The following is a 19659-nucleotide window of genomic DNA, read 5'->3' as shown; positions in this document are numbered from 1 at the left end:
TTATAAGCAACAAAACTAGCCTCAGCCTTACATGCTCATATAGAAGGTGCAGCTTCTGGGTTAGGACTGAACCAGCAGTTCGGAGCTGGGCCACACATTCCTGTGTAAGAGGAGGAATCCATGGTGGGCTAGAACCATGCAGCGGAGGCCAGAAGAGGCCTAGGACAGCACACTCCTGGGTCCATCACCGGAGCCCCATACCAGGAGAGAGTCCATACCATCTACCACTGGAGGTCTGCAATGAAAGGGTGGCTACTTCATGAGAAGGTGGTTGGGGATAGGGTGAAGCCTGCAAGGCTTATTTCTGCAGGCGGGCATCATCTTGCACTGTGGTGGGCAGACGATAATGTATATTACTGAGGTCTGTTCAGAGCCTCTATGGGGATCATATGGATGTTTTCCCCATAAAAGTCCTTGCAGGGGCTTTGGGGACCTCCATGTGGTCCTGCATGGTGTAGCTCACTCCGTTCCCTGTGCCCCTCCCCCAGTGGGTCCCACACAGACCTCTTCTGAACCGGAGACTCCTACCTGCCCCAGGCCATGTTCCAGAGCAAGAGTCACCTTGGAAGGGTTCACGGGTGGGTCAGGGAAAGGCATACACCTGTGCCTTCCACCTTTCCAGACACTTCTCTGGACAGGGGAAGATATTTAGAAGCTGCCTCTCAGGAACTGCTTAACAAAGGAAGGGCCAGCGAGGGTGTTGCAAAGCAGGAGGGGTAGCCCATGTAGGTCCCACCCTCTTACAAACAGCCCAGCAGTGTCCTAGAGGAAGTGGGATCAGGGTAGCCACAGGTGTATGCCGCTCACCCACCGGGCTTCTTATGAGTGTGGGTTTCAAGATTCTCCTAATAAACTGCCAGGGGCATTTGGGAGCTGTGGCCACAGTAGACCCATAGTCCCATATTACAGTGACTGGCTACGCCAAGCCAGGTTTTCCTGGAGGGACCAGGGCACATGACTCTTCATCTCCAGCTGGCCCAGCTCACCTGCCTACCCTGTATTACCCTCTTTTTCAGCTATCGTCCTTCACTTTCCTAGTGCTCACCACACCTGAGCCAAACAGCCTTGAATGTGGCGCGATAAAGGAGAAAGATCCATGAGTTAGTAGATCCGGTGCCCACCCACTCGTGGGCAGTGTCAGATGCATACAGTAGACGGTACTAGGAGGAAACAACCTTCCCACGTGGTCCGAGGTGTCCACAGACTGGCGAGGGCAGCTGGCAAGGCCATCACGAGCACCCATCATAAGATGTACCCCCCAGATCTCAGCAGGGGATGACAGCAGCTTTCCTCGAATCAGGCAGATCTTCCCCAAAGGAGAGTATAGAGCAGGCAGTGGGTGGCACCAAGAGACGGCTTCTCGGAAAGAGACAGAGGCTGATGGCTGGAGCTGGCAGGGAACGGTGCACGTGGAGACGTTGGCTAAAGCCGGAACGCAGGAGGGTTGGCGTAGTCACCTCAAGAGTGGTCAGCTCTGGGCCAGGTGCTGAGACCAGATGGACCAGATGTGATAAATAAATAAATAAATAAATCTCAGGTGCAGAGGCAGAGGATCTTGGTCCCTTGTAGGTACCAAGTAGACACTGGGTCTGTTAGGCAACATTCATCAGAACACAGGTGTACTCTAAAGGAATCTGGCTACTGCTTTAGCTAAGGGAAAAGTGGATGGCTGGGGTGCCAATGCTTGGAAGGAAGCAGTCCACAGGACTGGACAGGGACACGGTGGGGTCACCTCCAGCTACGCTGGGCATTCAGCGGCAGCTGTCCCCAGGCTTCAGGGAATCAGCCACAGTGGCGGACAAATTCCCCCACTACTCTGGGTAACTCATCAGCATAGGAGCAGCCAAGGGCCTGGGAGCATTGTGCCCTCCCGTCCGGGCCACCCTTTGTCCCTCTGGCTTACCCGCATGGCGTCTGCTCCTGACGTCCATCCGTCCGTCCGTCCGTCCGGCTGGCTCTTCTGTGTGCTGCCCCTCCCCTCCTGCTCGGCACCCACCACGTGGCCCCTTTGCTCCATCCCAGAGCCCCCAGCAGGCACGGCGCAGGCCCCCCCCCCCCCCCCCCCCCCCCCCCCCCGTGAGCAAAGGCTGCCTCATGCTGCCCCCCCTGCCTCCCTGCCGAGACTAATTCTGTGTGTGTTTTCTCTTCTTCCTCCACCGCCTCATGTCTGGTCATACACCGCTCTCTCACACATGCTGTCCCCAAGGAATGCCATAAGGCTAGGAGCTTGGAAAGCGCTTTCCTGGAGCAGCCCGAGTTCCCCCATCAGCCCCACCGCAGTAAGAGACTGTTCAGTATCCCCGAGGTAGCTGAGGAGGACACGGAGCTTGGCGAGCCGCTGCTCAGGCAGGGCATGGGGTCCTCCAGAGCCAGGGCCTTGCTGGCCATGCAGCGGGGGCCAGCGCGGTCCTGTTGGGGACATCCAGTCCTGCAGGGATCCTGGCTCCCTGCAGAGCCCAGGGGCCCGGGCATCCATATGGAGGATCTCTTTCTGGAAGACAGAGGTTGTCGGTTCAGCCGCTCGGCCACCAGGAGCCCGGACAGTGGTTTGGACTGTGGCAGTGAGGAGGAAGAGTCTCGATTTAGTTTCAGGAGCACCTCCACCAAATGCAGTCCAGGCCCTGGTCACTGTCCCTGTAGGAGATGCCCGAGGCCCCTACTGGCCCGGAGGCGGACGCTGACCCGACAGAGCAGCATCGAAGAGGACTTTGGGGAGCAGGTGGACCCCAGTGACGTCATCAGGAGCGATGACCCCCAGCTCAGCCCGGAGAGGCCCGTGCCCAGGAGGGATGGCTGGGACGAGGCCAGCGACCACGAAGATTTTCGGGGTGTCTGGAGGAAAAGCCCAGCCATGCCCGACAGTAGGGCAGCTGAGCGGCTCGCACAGCCTCCTCCCCGAGTGGCAGACGGCCCTTTGGTGTGTCAAGTATCCACCCTCCCCTGCGCGCGCGCTTGCCAAACCAATCCGAGCTCATTCTTTTGTTGGTTTTGCCTTTGGTTCGGGTTGCGGAGTGCATCCGGGGACTCTCTGGGCCGCTCTTCTCTTTGGTTCTCCCTGCATTTTTTTTTTGATTTCTTCAGTCCCCATTTGCTTCCCAGTTGCTTGACCATCCTGAAGGTTTTCTTGCTTTGGAGTTAACAATCGCCCCCACAGAATCAGCGATGGTTACGGCTGCTTTACTTAAAGGACAACTGAATCTAAGTTTTAATTAAGGGTTAGCTGAACTGCTGAATATCTAGAACTCGGGAAACACACATCCCTCCCCCCACCCTCTCTACACACACACACAAAATGATGCTTAGGCATTCAAGGAGGACGCTGGTATGATCAAAGGCTTTTTTTTTTTGTCCTTGTTGTTTTGGCTTTTTAAGTTTTTCTTTTTCCTTTTGGCTTTCATCTATAACTGTCTAAAAATATGGAGAATAACCAGGGAAGAAACTCATTTTTTTATAAATTGTTTCCAAGGTCTTACTCACCCCCCAGTCTTTTTTTCCCCTCTGTGTCTACCACACAGCAAGGGTTCATCCAAAGCTTCATACATCTCTATAATTGTATCCTTTCTACAACGTCTGCCCCCCGCTGTGCTCGACTGTCCTTGGGCACACAGGTGGGCCACCAGCACGGCGGCAAGCCTCCTTCTGAGCTGTGCACTCTGTGATGTGTCCACACCCGGCGCCTGCACCCCATGGTGCCCGCCCAGTCTCACCCCATGGCTATCGGCTCAGACACCTTGGCTCCTGTGTCCTGGGAATGGCCTCCACCAGCCTGGTTCCTTGTGATCTGCTTCCTTTCAGTCAGTTCTGACTGCTAGTCCAAATGAGAGGTAGACATCTCTAGACAGGAGGTCTTGTTCAGGCCCAGGTTAACCACGATCAAAGCTGATAGCGTGCAGACACTGCCCTCTGAGTGTCCGGAACCCACCACACCCCTTCTGTCTGTGATGGACTTTGGGAACTATGGCAGTGGATCTCCGCTAGTGTGACATTTGGGGGTGGGATAACAAAACCAGAAGACTTCTCTGCAATGGCGCCTAAACTGCACATCATAGTCAGTTTGCTTCAGAAGATTTACCTTCAGGAGCAATAGCATCTACCAAAAGTTTCCTCCTATGACTCATTTTTACTACCAGCCCCACTGCGGTGTGTCCAGAAGGGACCCTGATGTAAAAGGCAGGGTCCTGGGCACAGTTGGCTTCTCTCCAGGGTCACTCAGCTAACCTTTCAGTTAAAAGCTACGTTTAGTTGCCTTTAGTGCTTTTGCTTCCAATCCGGATTGATTTGGCTTTAATTCCTCCTTTCCTTTCCAAGGCCAGCCAGACCTAACCACGGTTTTCTTTTGGGTCTAGATTTTAGGAAACTCTGCTTTGATGGGGCGAGGAGACCGGATGGATCACGTGAGCCGAAGGTATCCTCACGGTGGCGGAGGTCCTCAGAGGCACCGGCCGACGATGGCTCCATCCATTGGTTAGTGGCCTGATTGGTATCATTCACTTTCTGTCCACCACCTAAATTAAAAACAATGCAGGGGTCATGAATGAGGACTTTGGTCCCTGTGACAAATGTCTGAAGAGATAAAGGACAACGGGACTCACATGTCAGGGTTCGATCCATCATGGCAGGGACAGTGCCGGAGGAGAGTGGCTTACCTCGTGATAGCCACCATTGTGTGTGTGTGTGTGTGTGTGTGTGTGTGTGTGTGTGTGTGTGTGTGTTTTGGAGACCCAGAGAGAGTGGGGAGAGGAGGAGGAGGAGAGAGACAGAGGACAAAATACTGCATTTCCTGGCTTTAGCCTTCCTGCTCCTACTCCATCAACCCCAGCCCCTGGGATGGTGCCTCCCAGATTCCCACATGGAGGACACAGTTCTTCCTTCCTGCTAAATCCTGTCTGGGTCCACACTCAGACATACCCAAGAGATGTGCTTTAGGGATTTTCTGAAGGGAGGGAGGGAGGGAGAGAGAGAGAGAGAGAGAGAGAGAGAGAGAGAGAGAGAGAGAGAGTTGATTATATACCCCAAATATTCCACACGAGCTCCAGCTAAGTTGAGTCATCTGCGTGCATAGGCCACATTGGTGCAGGTCTTGGGAACACTTGGAAGCTGGAAGTGTCCCCAAGATAAGTGCCCCATCCATCCCAGTTCCATTACCTCCACCCACTGCAGGACAGCTGGGCTTCCCTCTCTCACAAACGATTCGGGATTCGGCCAGTGGTGCCCAAAGCTGTCATTTGGTGATTGTCACCAACTCATGCTAAGGGTGGCTGCAGGTCAGGGGCAACAGCTGCCCCTGGCATGGAATCATGCGGACAGGAGTTCTAAGAAGTGGTGTTCATGAGGCACCAGGGAAGGGGAGGAGCCAAATAAACCAGGCTTTTGTGAATATAACACACACACACACACACACACACACACACACACACACATACACACACATACACACACACACACACACACACACACACACACACACACACACAGGCTTGCACGCATGCATGCACACACACCACAGCAGAGACACTAAGCAGAAATGGTTAGGGACAATACCGGGTTCGCCATGTCAGAGAGGAAGAAAATCTGCTTAGGTGGCCCAAGTTGGAAAGGATTCAAATTACAGTGAGCAAGAAGTGTTGGAACACGGTTCTTCCCCCAACCCCAAGAGGAAGCCACACAGCCGTAGGAATCCTTTCTGGGTTTCATCCTTCAGCAGTGGCAGGGAAGCGTTTGCTTTTGCAGCCCTACAATCTTCATGAGGCATCTGTTTTACCCTTAAAGATGTCGTAGGATGCTGGATATCCTCGGCTGGTTGTATTTGCAGCTGGTGGAGTGTGAGGCCTCAGATTCCATCCCCACACCCACACTGCCAAAAGATCCCACACACCACCACCTCCCTAAACCCTTCCCAACCACCACCCCCAAAACCTGTTTTCAGTGATCCAGAAGATAGCAAGAGGTGTGTGGCCAGACCCAGAAACCGCGGACCCCAAGATAGCAGATCAGCGCAGGGCTCTGCGCTCTGGTCCTAGTGCCTGGCCAACCGACCTTGACAAAGTGAACAGAAATGAGTCTGGGCTGTCCCAGTCGGTAGGACTTCTGTCCTGAGGCTTGAGAGCCAGGGCTGGCTCACCCAAGGCTCAGCTCATCCCCTGCTAGCCAAGTTGGCCGTCCAATCTCAGTGTTATTGTTTGACAGATAAAGGGCATAGCTCTGCTGGAGATATCACATGGCCAAATAGATAGGCCTTTGTGACTCCCATCACCACCCCACCACTCCAAGCAGAGACATCATAAGCAGGAATGGACATTTCTATGGTCACTGAGATATGTGTCATGTAAGGAGTTAGGGTAGGATTTCTATTCTAATCACCTAGCAAGTCAGAGATGGAAAAAAGGAAAGACAGGGATATTCCATGCTCACAGACATGTCAGGCATCCTTGTCACTGGGGACAGGCTGCACTGTCCTGTCAGGTACCCTTGTCATTAACAACCAGGGACAGCCTTTACTGTCTTGGCTGGGACCCTTGTCATTGAACCTTCTGCAAGGTTTATCTGGATTCTTTCTTTCTTTTTTTTTTTTTTTTTTTTTTTTTTTTTTTTTTTTTTTTTTTTTTTTTTTTTTTTTTTGGAGACAGAGTTTCTCTGTGTAGTTTTGGTGCCTGTCCTGGAACTCTCTCTGTAGACCAGGCTGGCCTCGAACTCACAGAGGTCTGCCTGGCTCTGCCTCCGGAGTGCTAGGATTAAAGGTGTGCATCACCACCGCCTGACCCATTTTTCTGGATTCTTAAGGTGATGAACACAGGAGGCTGCAGGCACGTGGCTGGCCCCAAAGAGAGTAACGCTGTGGAACAAAGATCACATCCTTCACCCTAACACTTGAAAGAGCATGAGCCATGCCTTGCCTCTTCTTAGTTCTTGTAGCTACCCAAGAACCCATGTGAAAAAAACATAATTTAAACCCAGCACTTTGCATGGTGTACGCATGTGTGGAACCACAGCCCTAAGTGCCTGTTGAAGACCTCAGAAGAAACCATCCATGGGATAGGTCTGTCACTCACCAAGAAGAACACAGGCTAAGGAGTCAGTGACTAACAGTCAAGGGTCAGGGGTCAGGGGTCAGAGGACATGTTCATCTGGCCCTTAATTCTCTTTTCTTGTTAAAATACCAGCAATTAGGGTCTGGAGAGAGGGCTCAGTGGTTCAGAACAGTTGTTGTTCTTACAGAAGACCTGGGTTCATTTTCCGGCACCCACATGGTGGCTCACCACCACCTGTAACTCCAGTTCCAGATGGTCTGTCGCCCTCTTCAGGTCTCCACATATACATGGTGCACATGCATGCATATACAATTGTAGCTGGAGTTTTCTCTCCGGGTCCCGCCAAGCTCCAGCAGTCCCTTAACCCACTTATAAAATACACATACAGACGCTTATGTTATTTAAACTGCTTGGCCGTTAGCTCAGGCCTATCAAAGTCTAGCTCTTACTCTTATATTTAGCCCATTTCTATGAATCTATACTTTGCCACGTGGCTCGTGGCTTACTGGTACCTTACATCTTCCTTGTCCTGGCGGCGGCTCCAGGCAGTCTCCTCCTTCCCTTCCTGTTCCCTTAATTCTCCTCTCTGTTAGTCCCGCCTATACTTCCTGTCTGGCTACTGGCCAATCAGTGTTTTATTTATTAACATATTTGCCATACAGAACATCCCACAGCATAAAATAAAAGATAAAAATTTAAAAAACATTAGCAATTAGTATTTTAGAAACCTACTCTATTCCAAAAGCATCTATTTTTCTTTCCTAGGGGTAATGAAGTCTTTATATCATATTTTCCTGGGTCTATTTTTAATAGACAGTGGAGTAAAATATGGTGGCTATTAATAATCGGATTTCTAAAACTAATTTCTAAAACTAATTTTAAGTAAGCCATGTTCTGCATGAGTTAGGTTCCTAAGCCCCCTGTCTAATGACACCAGGTTCCTTAGTTCACTCTCTGTTTCCAAAGACATTTAATTGTGCTTAATTTTTTTTTCCTCAGGAATTTTTGGGCTTTAGGTTAATCTTACTGACCTGACCCATTGAATGCAAGGCTTGGGCCGGTGGGGAGGGTGTCACCTTTTTGAAAATGAATGGTGTCACCCGTCTGAGTGTAACAGAGTCAGTCTTACTAATCACCGTGGACTCTCTCTCATTGTTTCCCATTCTCCTGGTGGTTTGGGGGGAAACAGCATATCCTGCATCCACAGGACATGTTGAAAATTGAACACTAGCTGGACAAAGTCTAGTCTGTCAAAAGAGAGAGTTCATCCCTGCCAAGAAAACGTTGCACACTGTAGATAGTATCAGACATTTAGGTGAGATGTATGACACATGATGTGGATAAGCTGTTCCTGAGCGAAGGCTCTCCTGTGTATCCCAGAGGATGTAATGGTGTGGTCCAGGGGAAACTGGCCATAGGCCTCCATCCTTAGGATCACACTCAACTCATGGACACAGAGGCTTGCTAGCCACAGAAGTACCACATAACACAACCCAGGGAAGCACAAAGAACAGACACACATCAAATGCTGGTTTAGGCCACATCCGGAAGTTCCCATCCCTGTGCTGTTTCTATAGGTGAAACTTCTCCAACCAGGCGGCATGATGGGAGCTAAGCTCCCCTTGCATACCCCAGCTGGGTCCCAAGTGGGGCCTCACAGCTGCCCCTGGTTCCACACATCATCCTGTGAGAGTGAGTGTGGGAGTTCTCACGCCTGCCTGCCAAAACCACAATGAAGAAATTAACAGGGCAGGCTGTAGAGGATTTTGTCCAAGCACAAATTAAAGGGAACTTTGTTTTATTGTAGTTTATGTTTTTAGAGTTAACTGAATATTATTTATAGATACATACATACATACACATCATGTTTTTATTAAGATTTGTCTTTATGTGTATTAGTGTTCATCTGCATGTACGTCTGTGCTCGGTGTACATGCGGTGCCTATGGAGGCCAGAAGAGGGCGCCAGATCCCCTGGAACTGGAGTTAACAGGCTGTTGGGAAGCCAGGTCTTCTGCAAAAGCAGCCAGTGTTCTTAACCTCTGAGCCAACTCCCCAGCCCTCGAGGCATGCTTACAATACATGAACAAGAAAGGGACAGAGGCCAGGACAAGAAGGCGGCAGTACAAATGGTTTGTACCCTAAGGTACAAATGGTTTCAGAGAGACAGTATGGTGTGGGGTTTCTCTATTTCACCTCATTTAAAACCTGGAATATTTTACTTCTTTTCCCCTTAGACTTTCTGACACAGGACAGGTAAACATTACGTATATTTGGGGTCTGGGAAATGGCCACTGTGGAACCATGGGGTGATGACCAAGTGTGAGGACCCCTTCCTAGTGCAGGTGTGCATCTTTAAATCATCATTATTTGGTGGGTAAAGAAGCCACCTCTTTGGTGCTCTCTGTCCACCTATGTCATCCCCCAAGTCACAGGCTAGAGAGAGTAGTCGGGTCAGGTTGATCTCCCAAGCCGCTCTTCCTCCTGACAATTCCAGTTTCTGGCCAACTCACAGGATCGGGACGTTACCTGGCCTCAGACGATTGCAGCAGTTCTCAGCTTCAGTTCCCTGTGGGGGTGTCGAATGACCCTTTCACGGGGTCGCATATCAGATATTTACATTATGATTCATAACAGTAACAAAATTACAGTTATGAAGTAGCAATGAAATAATATCATGGTTGGAGATCACCACAACATGAGGAACTGTATTAAAGGGTCACAGCATTAGGAAGGTTGAGAACCACTGTTCTATTGTCTCCCTCTCTATGAAATGCACGCCCATGTACATGTGTGTGCAAGTGTGCACAATTGGCCTCTGGATTTCAGGTTCTGCATTCTCAGATTTGACCAGCTATACAGAGAAAGTATCTGAAGAACACTTTCACCTGTCCCAAGCATACACAGACTTTTCTTTCTTTATCACAACTCCCTAAACTACGGAACAGCCAAGCATTGACACTGTACTGGAAATGTCCTGGAGCCAATTAAAGTGTCCAAGGTGGGTGAGGGTTGGGGGGATGGCTAGAGAGGTGGCTCAGTAGTTAAGAGCATGTATTACTCTTCCAGTGGACGTCTGACCCCAGAAACCACATCAGGAGACTCACAACTACCTGTAGCTCCAGCTCCTGGAGGACCCAGCTCCTCCAGCCTCTGAGGCACCTGCACTCACATGCACATACCTATACATAATTAAAAATAAATCCTCTTTAAAAAGTGTCTGAGTGGGGATTGCAAAAGGTGCTATTTGCCATCATTTTAAGGGGGTGGGTCTGCATGAGGGGAGTCTACAATGAGCATCGCGTGGGTATAGCTAGACAACCATACACCTCATGATATCAAGTCACACACACACACACACACACACACACACATACTCACACTCACACACACATTAGGATTAAAAACAAATCACCATTAGATAGTGAAAAAGCTTTAGTTCCCTTCCATGGAGGTTGTTTCTGCTTCTGGTTAAACATTCAGAGCTGGGAGAATATCCCTGTTAGCCATACTGAACTCTGAGATGCGAGTGAGCGGTAAATAAACGTATAGTTAGCATCTCCCGAGGATCACATCCACACTCAGAGGGGACCAAACACCTATGACAGAGCCACTGACTCAAGGCTTCTTGCTACCACGGCTTCCGCTCACAGTGTGGCTTAGTTTGGAGTGAGGCCCTGTTCTGAAGCCATCACCTATTTCAATAGTCCACCTCTGGGGGATCTCTGGCCCCATGGTGAGCCCAAACAGACAAAGATGAGCACCCAGGGCTGTCCTTTCCACAGATGCACCCCTGAGCTGTTCCACAGGGTGCCGCATGACCCCTGTGCTCTGTCCCCTGCATGCTCTAGATGAATACACTGGGCGAGACCGCCTTTCTCCGGACTTCTACGATGAGTCAGAAACTGACCCTGGTGCTGAGGAGCTCCCGGCCCGCATCTTTGTGGCACTGTTTGACTATGACCCACTCACCATGTCCCCGAACCCTGACGCTGCGGAAGAGGAGCTTCCCTTCAAAGAAGGACAGATCATCAAGGTAGGGATGGCTGCGATGTCATGGGGGGGGGGGTGGAGGGCAGAGCCTGGCGGGGGTGGGGGGGTGGGGGATGGGGCGGTGCTTGTACAAGCAGGGGAAGTAGTAGCCCTTTAGCCTCAAGGGCTGTTGGAGGAGACAGCTCAGGGCTGTGAAAGCCTTGAATATAGGACAGGCCTCTACTCCACCTAGGGAAAGGGCCGCTGCCTTCACCTGTCCGCCTGAGGGGATTGTGCACATACCTATGCACACATACCTGCATGCCTGAGTGTGTCCCGGGTACTACGCGTGCAATCAGAGCCTATGCTTACAGACCCTGAATTTGAAAAGCACAGGTTTCCGTGTCTGACCAGCAAAGGGGAGGGGAGAGAAGACAGGAGCCGTGGTCACGGGGCCAGTGGACCTGTGACTGATGTAGGTGAAGGGTGGGCTCTGAAAAGCGTGTTCTGAGCAGTTTTGACTTTAGGTGACTCGGCTATTGGTGGAGTTGATGTATGGCTGAGCCAGCCTATCAAAATGCTTTACTTACTTCCCCACCCCCCTCACCACCACCACCCTGACACCCCCATACATACACCAATCCCCCCAACTCCTCCCCGCCCCCCCCACCCCCCGCCATGACTCCAGGTATATGGAGACAAAGACGCAGATGGCTTCTACCGTGGGGAGACCTGTGCCCGGCTTGGCCTCATTCCCTGTAACATGGTCTCCGAGATCCACGCGGATGACGAAGAGATGATGGACCAGCTGCTGAGACAAGGCTTCCTCCCTCTGAACACACCCGTGGAGAAAATAGGTGAGTGCAGTCCCTCAGGCTCTGCTGTGCTTACACTTTTTGCAACAGTCCATGGCGTGGGGGTGGGGTGGGGGTGGGGGAGACGGGGAGTTGCAGCCCCCAGAAACACAGGCCACACAGCACCTCTGAGTGCCCAGTTCTCGGGAGGATTTCCTGATCTTTCTTGACGGGCAAAACTCACTCTGCAAGCCAGTGCTGCAATGCCCCTGCACGCTTTAGGAGTATTCACACATCCTAGTGTGTGTGTGTGTGTGTGTGTGTGTGTGTGTGTGTGTGTGTGTGTGTGTCTGATGGGAGAAGTTCAGCTAAAAGTCTTTGCTTTGGGGAGGAAAGGGTTTATTTCACCTTACAGTCCGCAGTGCAGCATTGAGGGAAGTTATGGCGGGACCTGAGGCACAGAGCAGAGCGGACCGCCACGTACTGGATGGCTCAGCCAGGTTTCTTTACAACTTACTACCCAGGGGTGTCACCGCCCGCAGGGGGCTGTTCGCCACCCCTACTTTAATCATCAATCGAAACAGATGCCCCCACAGACTTACTCACAGGCCAGTCTGACGGAGGCAAGTCCTCAGCTGAGGTTCCCTCTCCCCGGTGTACAGTTACGTTAAAAAAAGGCCAGAGGTCTCTCTGGAGAAGGCTGGGAGGAGGGCTGACTGTAGAGTTGGTCAGGGTCATAACGTGGCTGTTCCTCATGGGACCCCACTTCCCTTTAAGGGGCTTTGGATCAGTCATTAGCTCAAGTCTGGAGACCGGTGGATGGGCTGTGATGCTTTGTTAGTGTGACCCAATATAGCTTTTCTTTCATTTGAGTTTCTCTGCTTATACAGACCAAACAGAAACTGGGCGGGCTTATCTACTTCGTTCCAAGAAACACCGTGATTAATTAGCCTGTCCCCAAAGTCAGGCTATTGTGGGCATTGTTTTTTTGCCTGTGCTGTCCATTATGGTAACTGTGCTCACCTTGTCTTTGGTGATTCATGCTGCCACCTGGCCATGCTACTCTGGGTGACTCGAAGACACACACACACACACACACACACACACACACACACACACCCAACATATGTGATGTCTCACCAGAACTGCACCCCTGAAGCTCCTGCACACCTAGCAGGTGGCTCCACCAAGAGTCTTCTTCTCTATCACTTTTTCACAGCTTTAGAAGCTTGGGCAGGGGCCTTGTGAGTCCTGTAAACTTCCGAGTGTTCTGAGCCTTGTATGTTTCCTTAGCTTTGTGAGTTTTAAGAGCTTCCATCTTCCCTCCAGGAAGGAAGGTTTCAATTCAAGGGATAGCTGTGGCTTTTTTCCCAGAGCAATGGTCAGAACCTCATGGTGCCTACTAGGCTTTCCCAAGCCGTAGTCACCTGGTGCCTCCGACCACTTGGACTCGTCTGGGGAGGAGGTCCCCTGCCTCATAGAGCCCCCGTGGCATGGTAGACGCAAGGGAGAACGTCACTGTGAAGGTGAACAGTCTAGAAAAAAACATTAAGCACTAGAGGCTGAGACACTTTTCTCAAGTGAGGGACATTAGCAGGTTACGCATACCCTTTGGGGCACTGAGGGGAGTCGCCACTGATTTGGCGATCTTCGTGACTAGATCTTCCGGTTTTGCAGAGAGAAGCAGAAGAAGTGGCCGGGGTCACTCTGTGCCCACGCGAAGAATGGTGGCACTCTACGACTATGACCCGAGGGAAAGCTCCCCCAACGTGGACGTCGAGGTACCAGCCCGGAGTCCTTTCATGCTGTAGTGATCTGGAACGGCTACCAGTGCCTTCCTGGCTAAGCTGCTCCTGGGCACCATACTGAGGCCACGCGCCTGTAGGTCTCACTCTTCTCAGCATGGTAGAGAGGGAGGCCCAGTGACAAGCCTCATCAGAGATGGCAGTCACATTCTCGGGCTCACAGCCGGCCACCGGAAACACGGGTCCATGTTTTCAGTTAAACTGTGGTCAGCCAAGGTCCAAGGATGCCCGTGGGAACTGTAGAAATCAATGAGAAGTGAGCAAATGGCCGTTCTTAGCCACACCCACAAATTGTCCCGCCCCATTCCATCCAGCTGGGAGTCCCCCTGACCTAGCATAGTGCTCATGCTCAGCCTCACTCAGAGTATAGTATGCTTGCTCCCTTGTGTTCTAAGTTCCTATTCCTCTATTAGGGTGTCTAGTTTATAAACTGTCTCATGCAGAGGTACGCCACTGCAGCGTGGCAGTCACTGGGTATGCTCAAGTGTTTGATGTCACGAGGACAGTTTTAGTGGCAAATCCCTGTCCCTATGGCCTGAGTCTCCCAGCTCTTTTGGAAGAGCGACCCACGACCCACACCTGTAGGGCATGGCAATATGGAGTCCCTTTTAGCAGAGAAACAAACGTTACTGTGGCTGATGACCCCTCCCATGCATATGAAAGATGAGAGGGCCGGTGGTCTGGGTGCCTGGGGCAGCTGGGCACCCCATGGCACAAAGGCAGAACATGATCAGAAATAAGGAAGAAACCTCAGAAATAAGGCTCCAGAGTCACCCGCCCCCCAAACCAGATTGATCCGGATTCCTGCCCACAGCTTTGCTTATCAGCCGCTGGCTGAGGAACCGGATCACTTCACTCTTATTAGGGACACAGCCGCACATGTAGTTATCCCCGGCTAGCTTTCTATGTCTCCCTTCTGCTGGGCTCTAAGGATCTAAGACAGTTTGACTTCTGGACACAGGGGCTCGTGTTCACCAAGCTCTGCTCTCCCCAGACTGGGACCTAACACTTAACAGATGGGTGTTGCATTGATGGTGGAGTTGGGTGATTTTCTTGGTGCTGAGAGGGTGTTTCCCAATGGTCCTCACTCTCCAGGGAATGGTCCCAAGTCTTGCAGGTGTGTAGAGTTACCATGTGACTAGATTCCCAGTGCATTACCAGCAGGGAGCAGTGACCTTTACTCTACTGTGTTTCTCTTAGGCTTACTTAGAACAGATGTCCCCCCAGCTTTGAGGAGACACCCCCCCACGCTGTCCCTCAGCTCTGCACCCTACATCCTGACTTAGCTGAAAGACAGGTTCATTCTCAAAGAGTATGAGGAATCCAGGACCTTGCAGTAAAACACCTCCTGTGTTGCGACGTTCTCTTAACTCTGTCTTACGTCTTTGCAGGCTGAACTTCCGTTTTGCACAGGAGACATTATTACTGTTTTTGGTGAAATCGATGAAGATGGATTTTATTATGTAAGTTTTTGGAACATCAAGAAATGCTGTTTGGCCCTGGTGGGAACATCAAGAAACCCCTGGTTTGCGCTTACATTAACACATAAGCGGTGATCCGTTGATGTCCTGTTCTGAAGCATTTGCCCGGCTTGCCGCCTCCCTGAGCCGAGTTCTCTTTTGTATATAATATAGAAATCTGGGGGGCCAAAGCGACAAATGGCTGCGATCCTGGGACTTGGGGAGCTGAGGCAGGAGGATTGTAAGTTCAAGGCAAGGCTGGGCTATAGAGCTAGATCCTGTTTCAAAAACAGAGAAGAGGCGGAGGGAGCAGTAAGAGAAAAGGCGGAAGGAGGGGGGGGAGGAATAAGGGGTAAAAGAAGAAAAGGAGGGGGGAGGAAGGGAAGGGAGCTAGCGCTGTGGTCTCTCGTTGCTTCCTACTAATTATAGTATTTTCTGTGTCTACAAACCATAGACAAAGCAAACACAAAATTGCCACCGTCCAAACATTTACGGAACAATTTGATTTTCTAGGTTATTTACGGCCTGGGTGGTGGGGTTTTCTTTCATGGCGAATAGGATGGATAAACAAAACAAACAGGCGGGCCAGCCCCAGCTTCACCCACCTCCCCACACCTCCCGTCACCCATAGCCAAACCCTCAGGTAGACCAGCCCTGGCTTCACAGCACCCCCTTCACACACAGCCAGACACCTGCTCATTGTCTGTGTCAGCCCAGGCACCTCCCTCCTGTTCTGTCACTAGCTGATGAATAAGAGAGGCCACACACAGGGTGGGGTTAACTTCCTGCTTCTGTAACTGGATGTCCTCTGAATGCTCCCGCCCCCCCTCCGCCGTGGCCACCCTCTGTGGCCTCCCTCTGTGGTTGCTCCATCACATCACCCCTCTATGGCCTCCTGAACATACTTGGGAATCCTACTTCTCCAAGGTGCATGGTGCATGATCCCAGAGATCCCCCTCGGCAGCCTCAGGCAGGCAGGGTTTTAGGGCTCTGCTCCTCCCAGCTGCTAAGATTTCACGGCGGGTTTTGGTGGGATAGGCACACTGCCATGTAGCTTTGGGTGAGCTTTCCACGCTCCCCTGTGGGTTTTGGTGGGATAGACACACCTCCGTGCACAGAGTGACAATGTCTTTCCGTAGGTCACGGGTCTACTCGTTAGCTCTTTATTTGGAGAGCGGTTTTGTTCTATGAATTTGTATGAGGTCACAGCCTGGTTGTCTTCATGGAGGGTGTGCCGAGGGCTCATCTCAGTTACTCACTTCTTCAGTTCTGTGCTAATTTCTCACATGCTAACTCGGGACTATGTTTCCTTTTTTTCTGAGTTAGAGCATTATAAAGATCGTTTCTAAGGGACCCGTCTGTGGCAGGAGAGCTGCCTCAGAGGTTGAAGAACTTGCTTCTCTTGCAGAGGACCTAAGTTTGGTTCCAAGCACGCTTGCCTGGTGGCTCACAACTGCCTATAACCCCATCTCTTTTTTCTACCCCCGTCCATTGGTATTGCACACATGTTGCATATACTCACACAAACACACACACGTGTACACAAATGGAAATAGAAGTAAATCTTTTTTTTTTTTTTTTTTTTTTTTTTTTTTTTTAAGAAAGCTGCCCTTTTAAAAATCTCATCCATATCGTATATGCTAAATTCCACTTGTATGGAGGATTCTTGGCTCTGTCTTTTTTTTTTTTTTTTTTTTCTTTCTTCGAGAGAGTTTCTCTGTGTAGCTTTGGTGCCTTCCCTGGAACTCGCTCTGTAGACCAGGCTGGCCATGAACTCACAGAGATCTGCCTGGCTCTGCCTCCCAAGTGCTGGGATTAAAGGCGTGCGCCACCACCGCCTGGCTGGCTCTGCCTTTTCGATCTCTGTATTTTCATAACATATAATATATTCAGGGGAATAATATTGTAGTTAGCCTTGCCCTAGAGCAAACTCTTATTCCCCTGTCTAGAGAAAGTCTATGTCACATTTAGGTTAGGCTCGGGGGAAACTGTCATGTCTGTCTGACAGTGAATACACTTCCTGTCATCTAGCAAAAGATTCAGAAATGTTCACTCCTTTTATTTTTAATGCATCTTTAAATCATTCTTAAGAATGTATGCGTCTTATTGCTAGTCTCTACCCTTGAGCCACAGCCCCAAAAATGCGTTTACTTTTTCATTTTGAGACACGGTCTCCCCGGGCTGTTCAGGCTGGCCTCCGGAGTGGCTGGGTCACCGGCCTGCGCCTCCAGGCTGCAGTGACTGTGGCTGTACAGACTCCCCCTTGGGGACGTGCGTATTCCCCGTGAACTACGGTCATGAGTGCCTGTCTGTTGTCGTCAGCTGATTCTCTCGAGTGCTCCAGATGAGGACAGTTTAGTCTCTGATGGTTGTAGCTGACCACTTTCTGTCTTTACTGTCCTAACAGTGCTGAATAACATGTCTGGGGCAGCTGGCCTGTGACTCGCTACCGCTTCAGCAGCAGACGTGTCTACACAGTCAACATCCATCTTCCTGACAGAGAGTCCTGATTTAGTTTACTAAATTCTTTTTATCATTAACCCATTGACTATGGAATATATATGCACATATATGGATATATACTGAATGAGCTGGTTTTCCTGATTTCTTTCTTAGTACACTCCTCATTACTGTACGGGAAGGCTGCTCATTTTTGTATTTTATTTTGCATTCTGCCACTCTTCTGGTGGTGATTATCAACTGTAGGGAGTTTGCTGTTGGAGTCCCGGGGTCTCTCACATCTGCAAACAGAGACACTTGGACATCTTCCTCTCGAATATCCTGGTTTCTCTTGCTCTGACTTTCAACACCATATGCAATGGAGAAATGGACACCCTTGCCTCGTTCCTGGGTTTAGTGACAACCCATTGAAGTTTTTCTCATTTAATATAATGCTGACTGTAGGTTTGCTATGTACAGTTTTCATCATTATGTTGAGACATTTGTCTTTTATTCTGAGTGTCTTCAGGATGTAGGATGTCATACTTTGTCAAAAGCTTTTTCTGCATCTACTGAGATGACCATGTGGTTTCTCTCCTTGACAGCACCTACTTAATGTAACTTACAATGTTTATTGATTTACATATTGAACAGTCAGTCCCTGCATCTCTGGAGCAAACCCAACTTGGTCAAGGTCAATGATCTTTTTTATTAACTGATTAACTATGGAATATATATGTGCATGTATGTATATATGTGTGTATATATACATGCATACATATACTAAATGGTCTTGTTTTTCTGATTTCTTTCTTCATCTACTCATTAGCATAGGAGAAGACTCTTGGATTTGGTTTGCAAATTTTATTGAGAATTTTCGCATTTGTGTTCATCAGGGAAATTGGTCTGTAATTTTTCTTTACATTGCATATTTGTTCTGCTTTTGGTATCTGTCATACTAGATTCATTAAAAAACCTTGTAATGTTCTTTTTCTATTTTATGCAGTAGTCTGAGGAACATTGGCCTTACTCTTCTTTGACAGTCTGGTAACATTCACCAGTGAATCCACCTGGGCCTGGACTCTTTTTATGTTGGGAGATTTTAATCACTGCTTCAGTCTCGCTGACTATTACAGATCTAACTAAATTGTTAATCTCATCTTGGTTTATTTTGGTGGGTCATGATGTGTCTAGAAAATTACCTATTTCTTTCTTATTTTCCAGCTTTTTGGGATATATGGTTTTTAAGGTAATACTCAATGGTTTTCTGAAGCTCGCTGGTGTCTGTTGTAATGGCTCCCTTTTCATCTCTGATTTGGGTCTTTCCTTGCTTTCTATTGGCTAAGGGTTTGTGAATCCTCCTTCTCTCTTCAAAGAACCAACCCTCTGGCCATTGATTCTTTGTATCTTTTTCTGTTTCATTAATTGCTGCTCTGATCTAATTATTTCATTTGCTGATTTGGCATACTCCTTTTCTGGAGTTTTCAGGTGCTTTAAGATATTTACTCAAAATTTGATTTTTTTTTTTCTTTTTTTTTTTTGAGACAGAGTTTCTCTGTGTAGCTTTGCGCCTTTCCTGGAGCTCACTTGGTAGCCCAGGCTGGCCTCGAACTCACAGAGATCTGCCTGACTCTGCCTCCCGAGTGCTGGGATTAAAGGCATGCGCCACCACGCCCGGCTTCAAAATTTGATTTCTTGACGTAGGCATAAATGTAGCTCTAAACCACCATGCTAGACCTGGCTCTATTGTATCCCAGAGGAGCTGGTATGTTATGTTTTCATTTTCGTTTGATACTAGGGATGTTTTTATTTCCATTTTGATTCTTCATTCATCATTCAATTGTGTGTTGTTTAATCCTCGTGAGTTTGTATATGCTCTTAGAGTTTATCTTCCTGTTGATCTGTATAGTCTTATTCCATTGTGATCAGAGAGGATACAAGGAATTATTTCAGTTTTCCTGTATGTGTTGAGACTTGCATTGTGTAATATACGGTCTGTTTGAAAGAAAGTTCCATGGGCTTCTAAGAACAATGTGCCTTCTACAGTGGTTGGATGGAATGTTCTATAGGTGTCAATCAAGTCCATTTGATCTACGATGTCATTTAAACCAGATAGTTTTCTGTCAGAATGACCTGTCATCACCCACTGTTATTGTGCTGGG

The 19659-nt window shown here is 49.4% G+C and overlaps 1 protein-coding gene across 3 annotated transcripts in view; it reads left to right on the top strand.

The window, feature by feature from the left end:
* The window catches only part of Rimbp2 (RIMS binding protein 2), a 90317-nt gene that overhangs the window by 63285 nt on the left and 7373 nt on the right, over positions 1–19659 (top strand). For all 3 annotated transcript variants that reach the window (XM_028870200.2, XM_028870204.2, XM_028870203.2), the window contains exons 13-17: positions 4347–4464; positions 10879–11063; positions 11688–11856; positions 13471–13574; positions 14990–15061. In XM_028870200.2, coding sequence (XP_028726033.1) covers positions 4347–4464; positions 10879–11063; positions 11688–11856; positions 13471–13574; positions 14990–15061 — 648 coding nt within the window. The remainder of the gene's footprint in view (positions 1–4346; positions 4465–10878; positions 11064–11687; positions 11857–13470; positions 13575–14989; positions 15062–19659) is intronic.

The sequence above is a fragment of the Peromyscus leucopus genome, chromosome 23 (assembly GCF_004664715.2).
Source record: "Peromyscus leucopus breed LL Stock chromosome 23, UCI_PerLeu_2.1, whole genome shotgun sequence".
Lineage (NCBI taxonomy): Eukaryota > Metazoa > Chordata > Mammalia > Rodentia > Cricetidae > Peromyscus > Peromyscus leucopus.
Note: the sequence above shows the minus strand (reverse complement) of the source record. Positions and strands in the feature narration are given on the sequence as shown.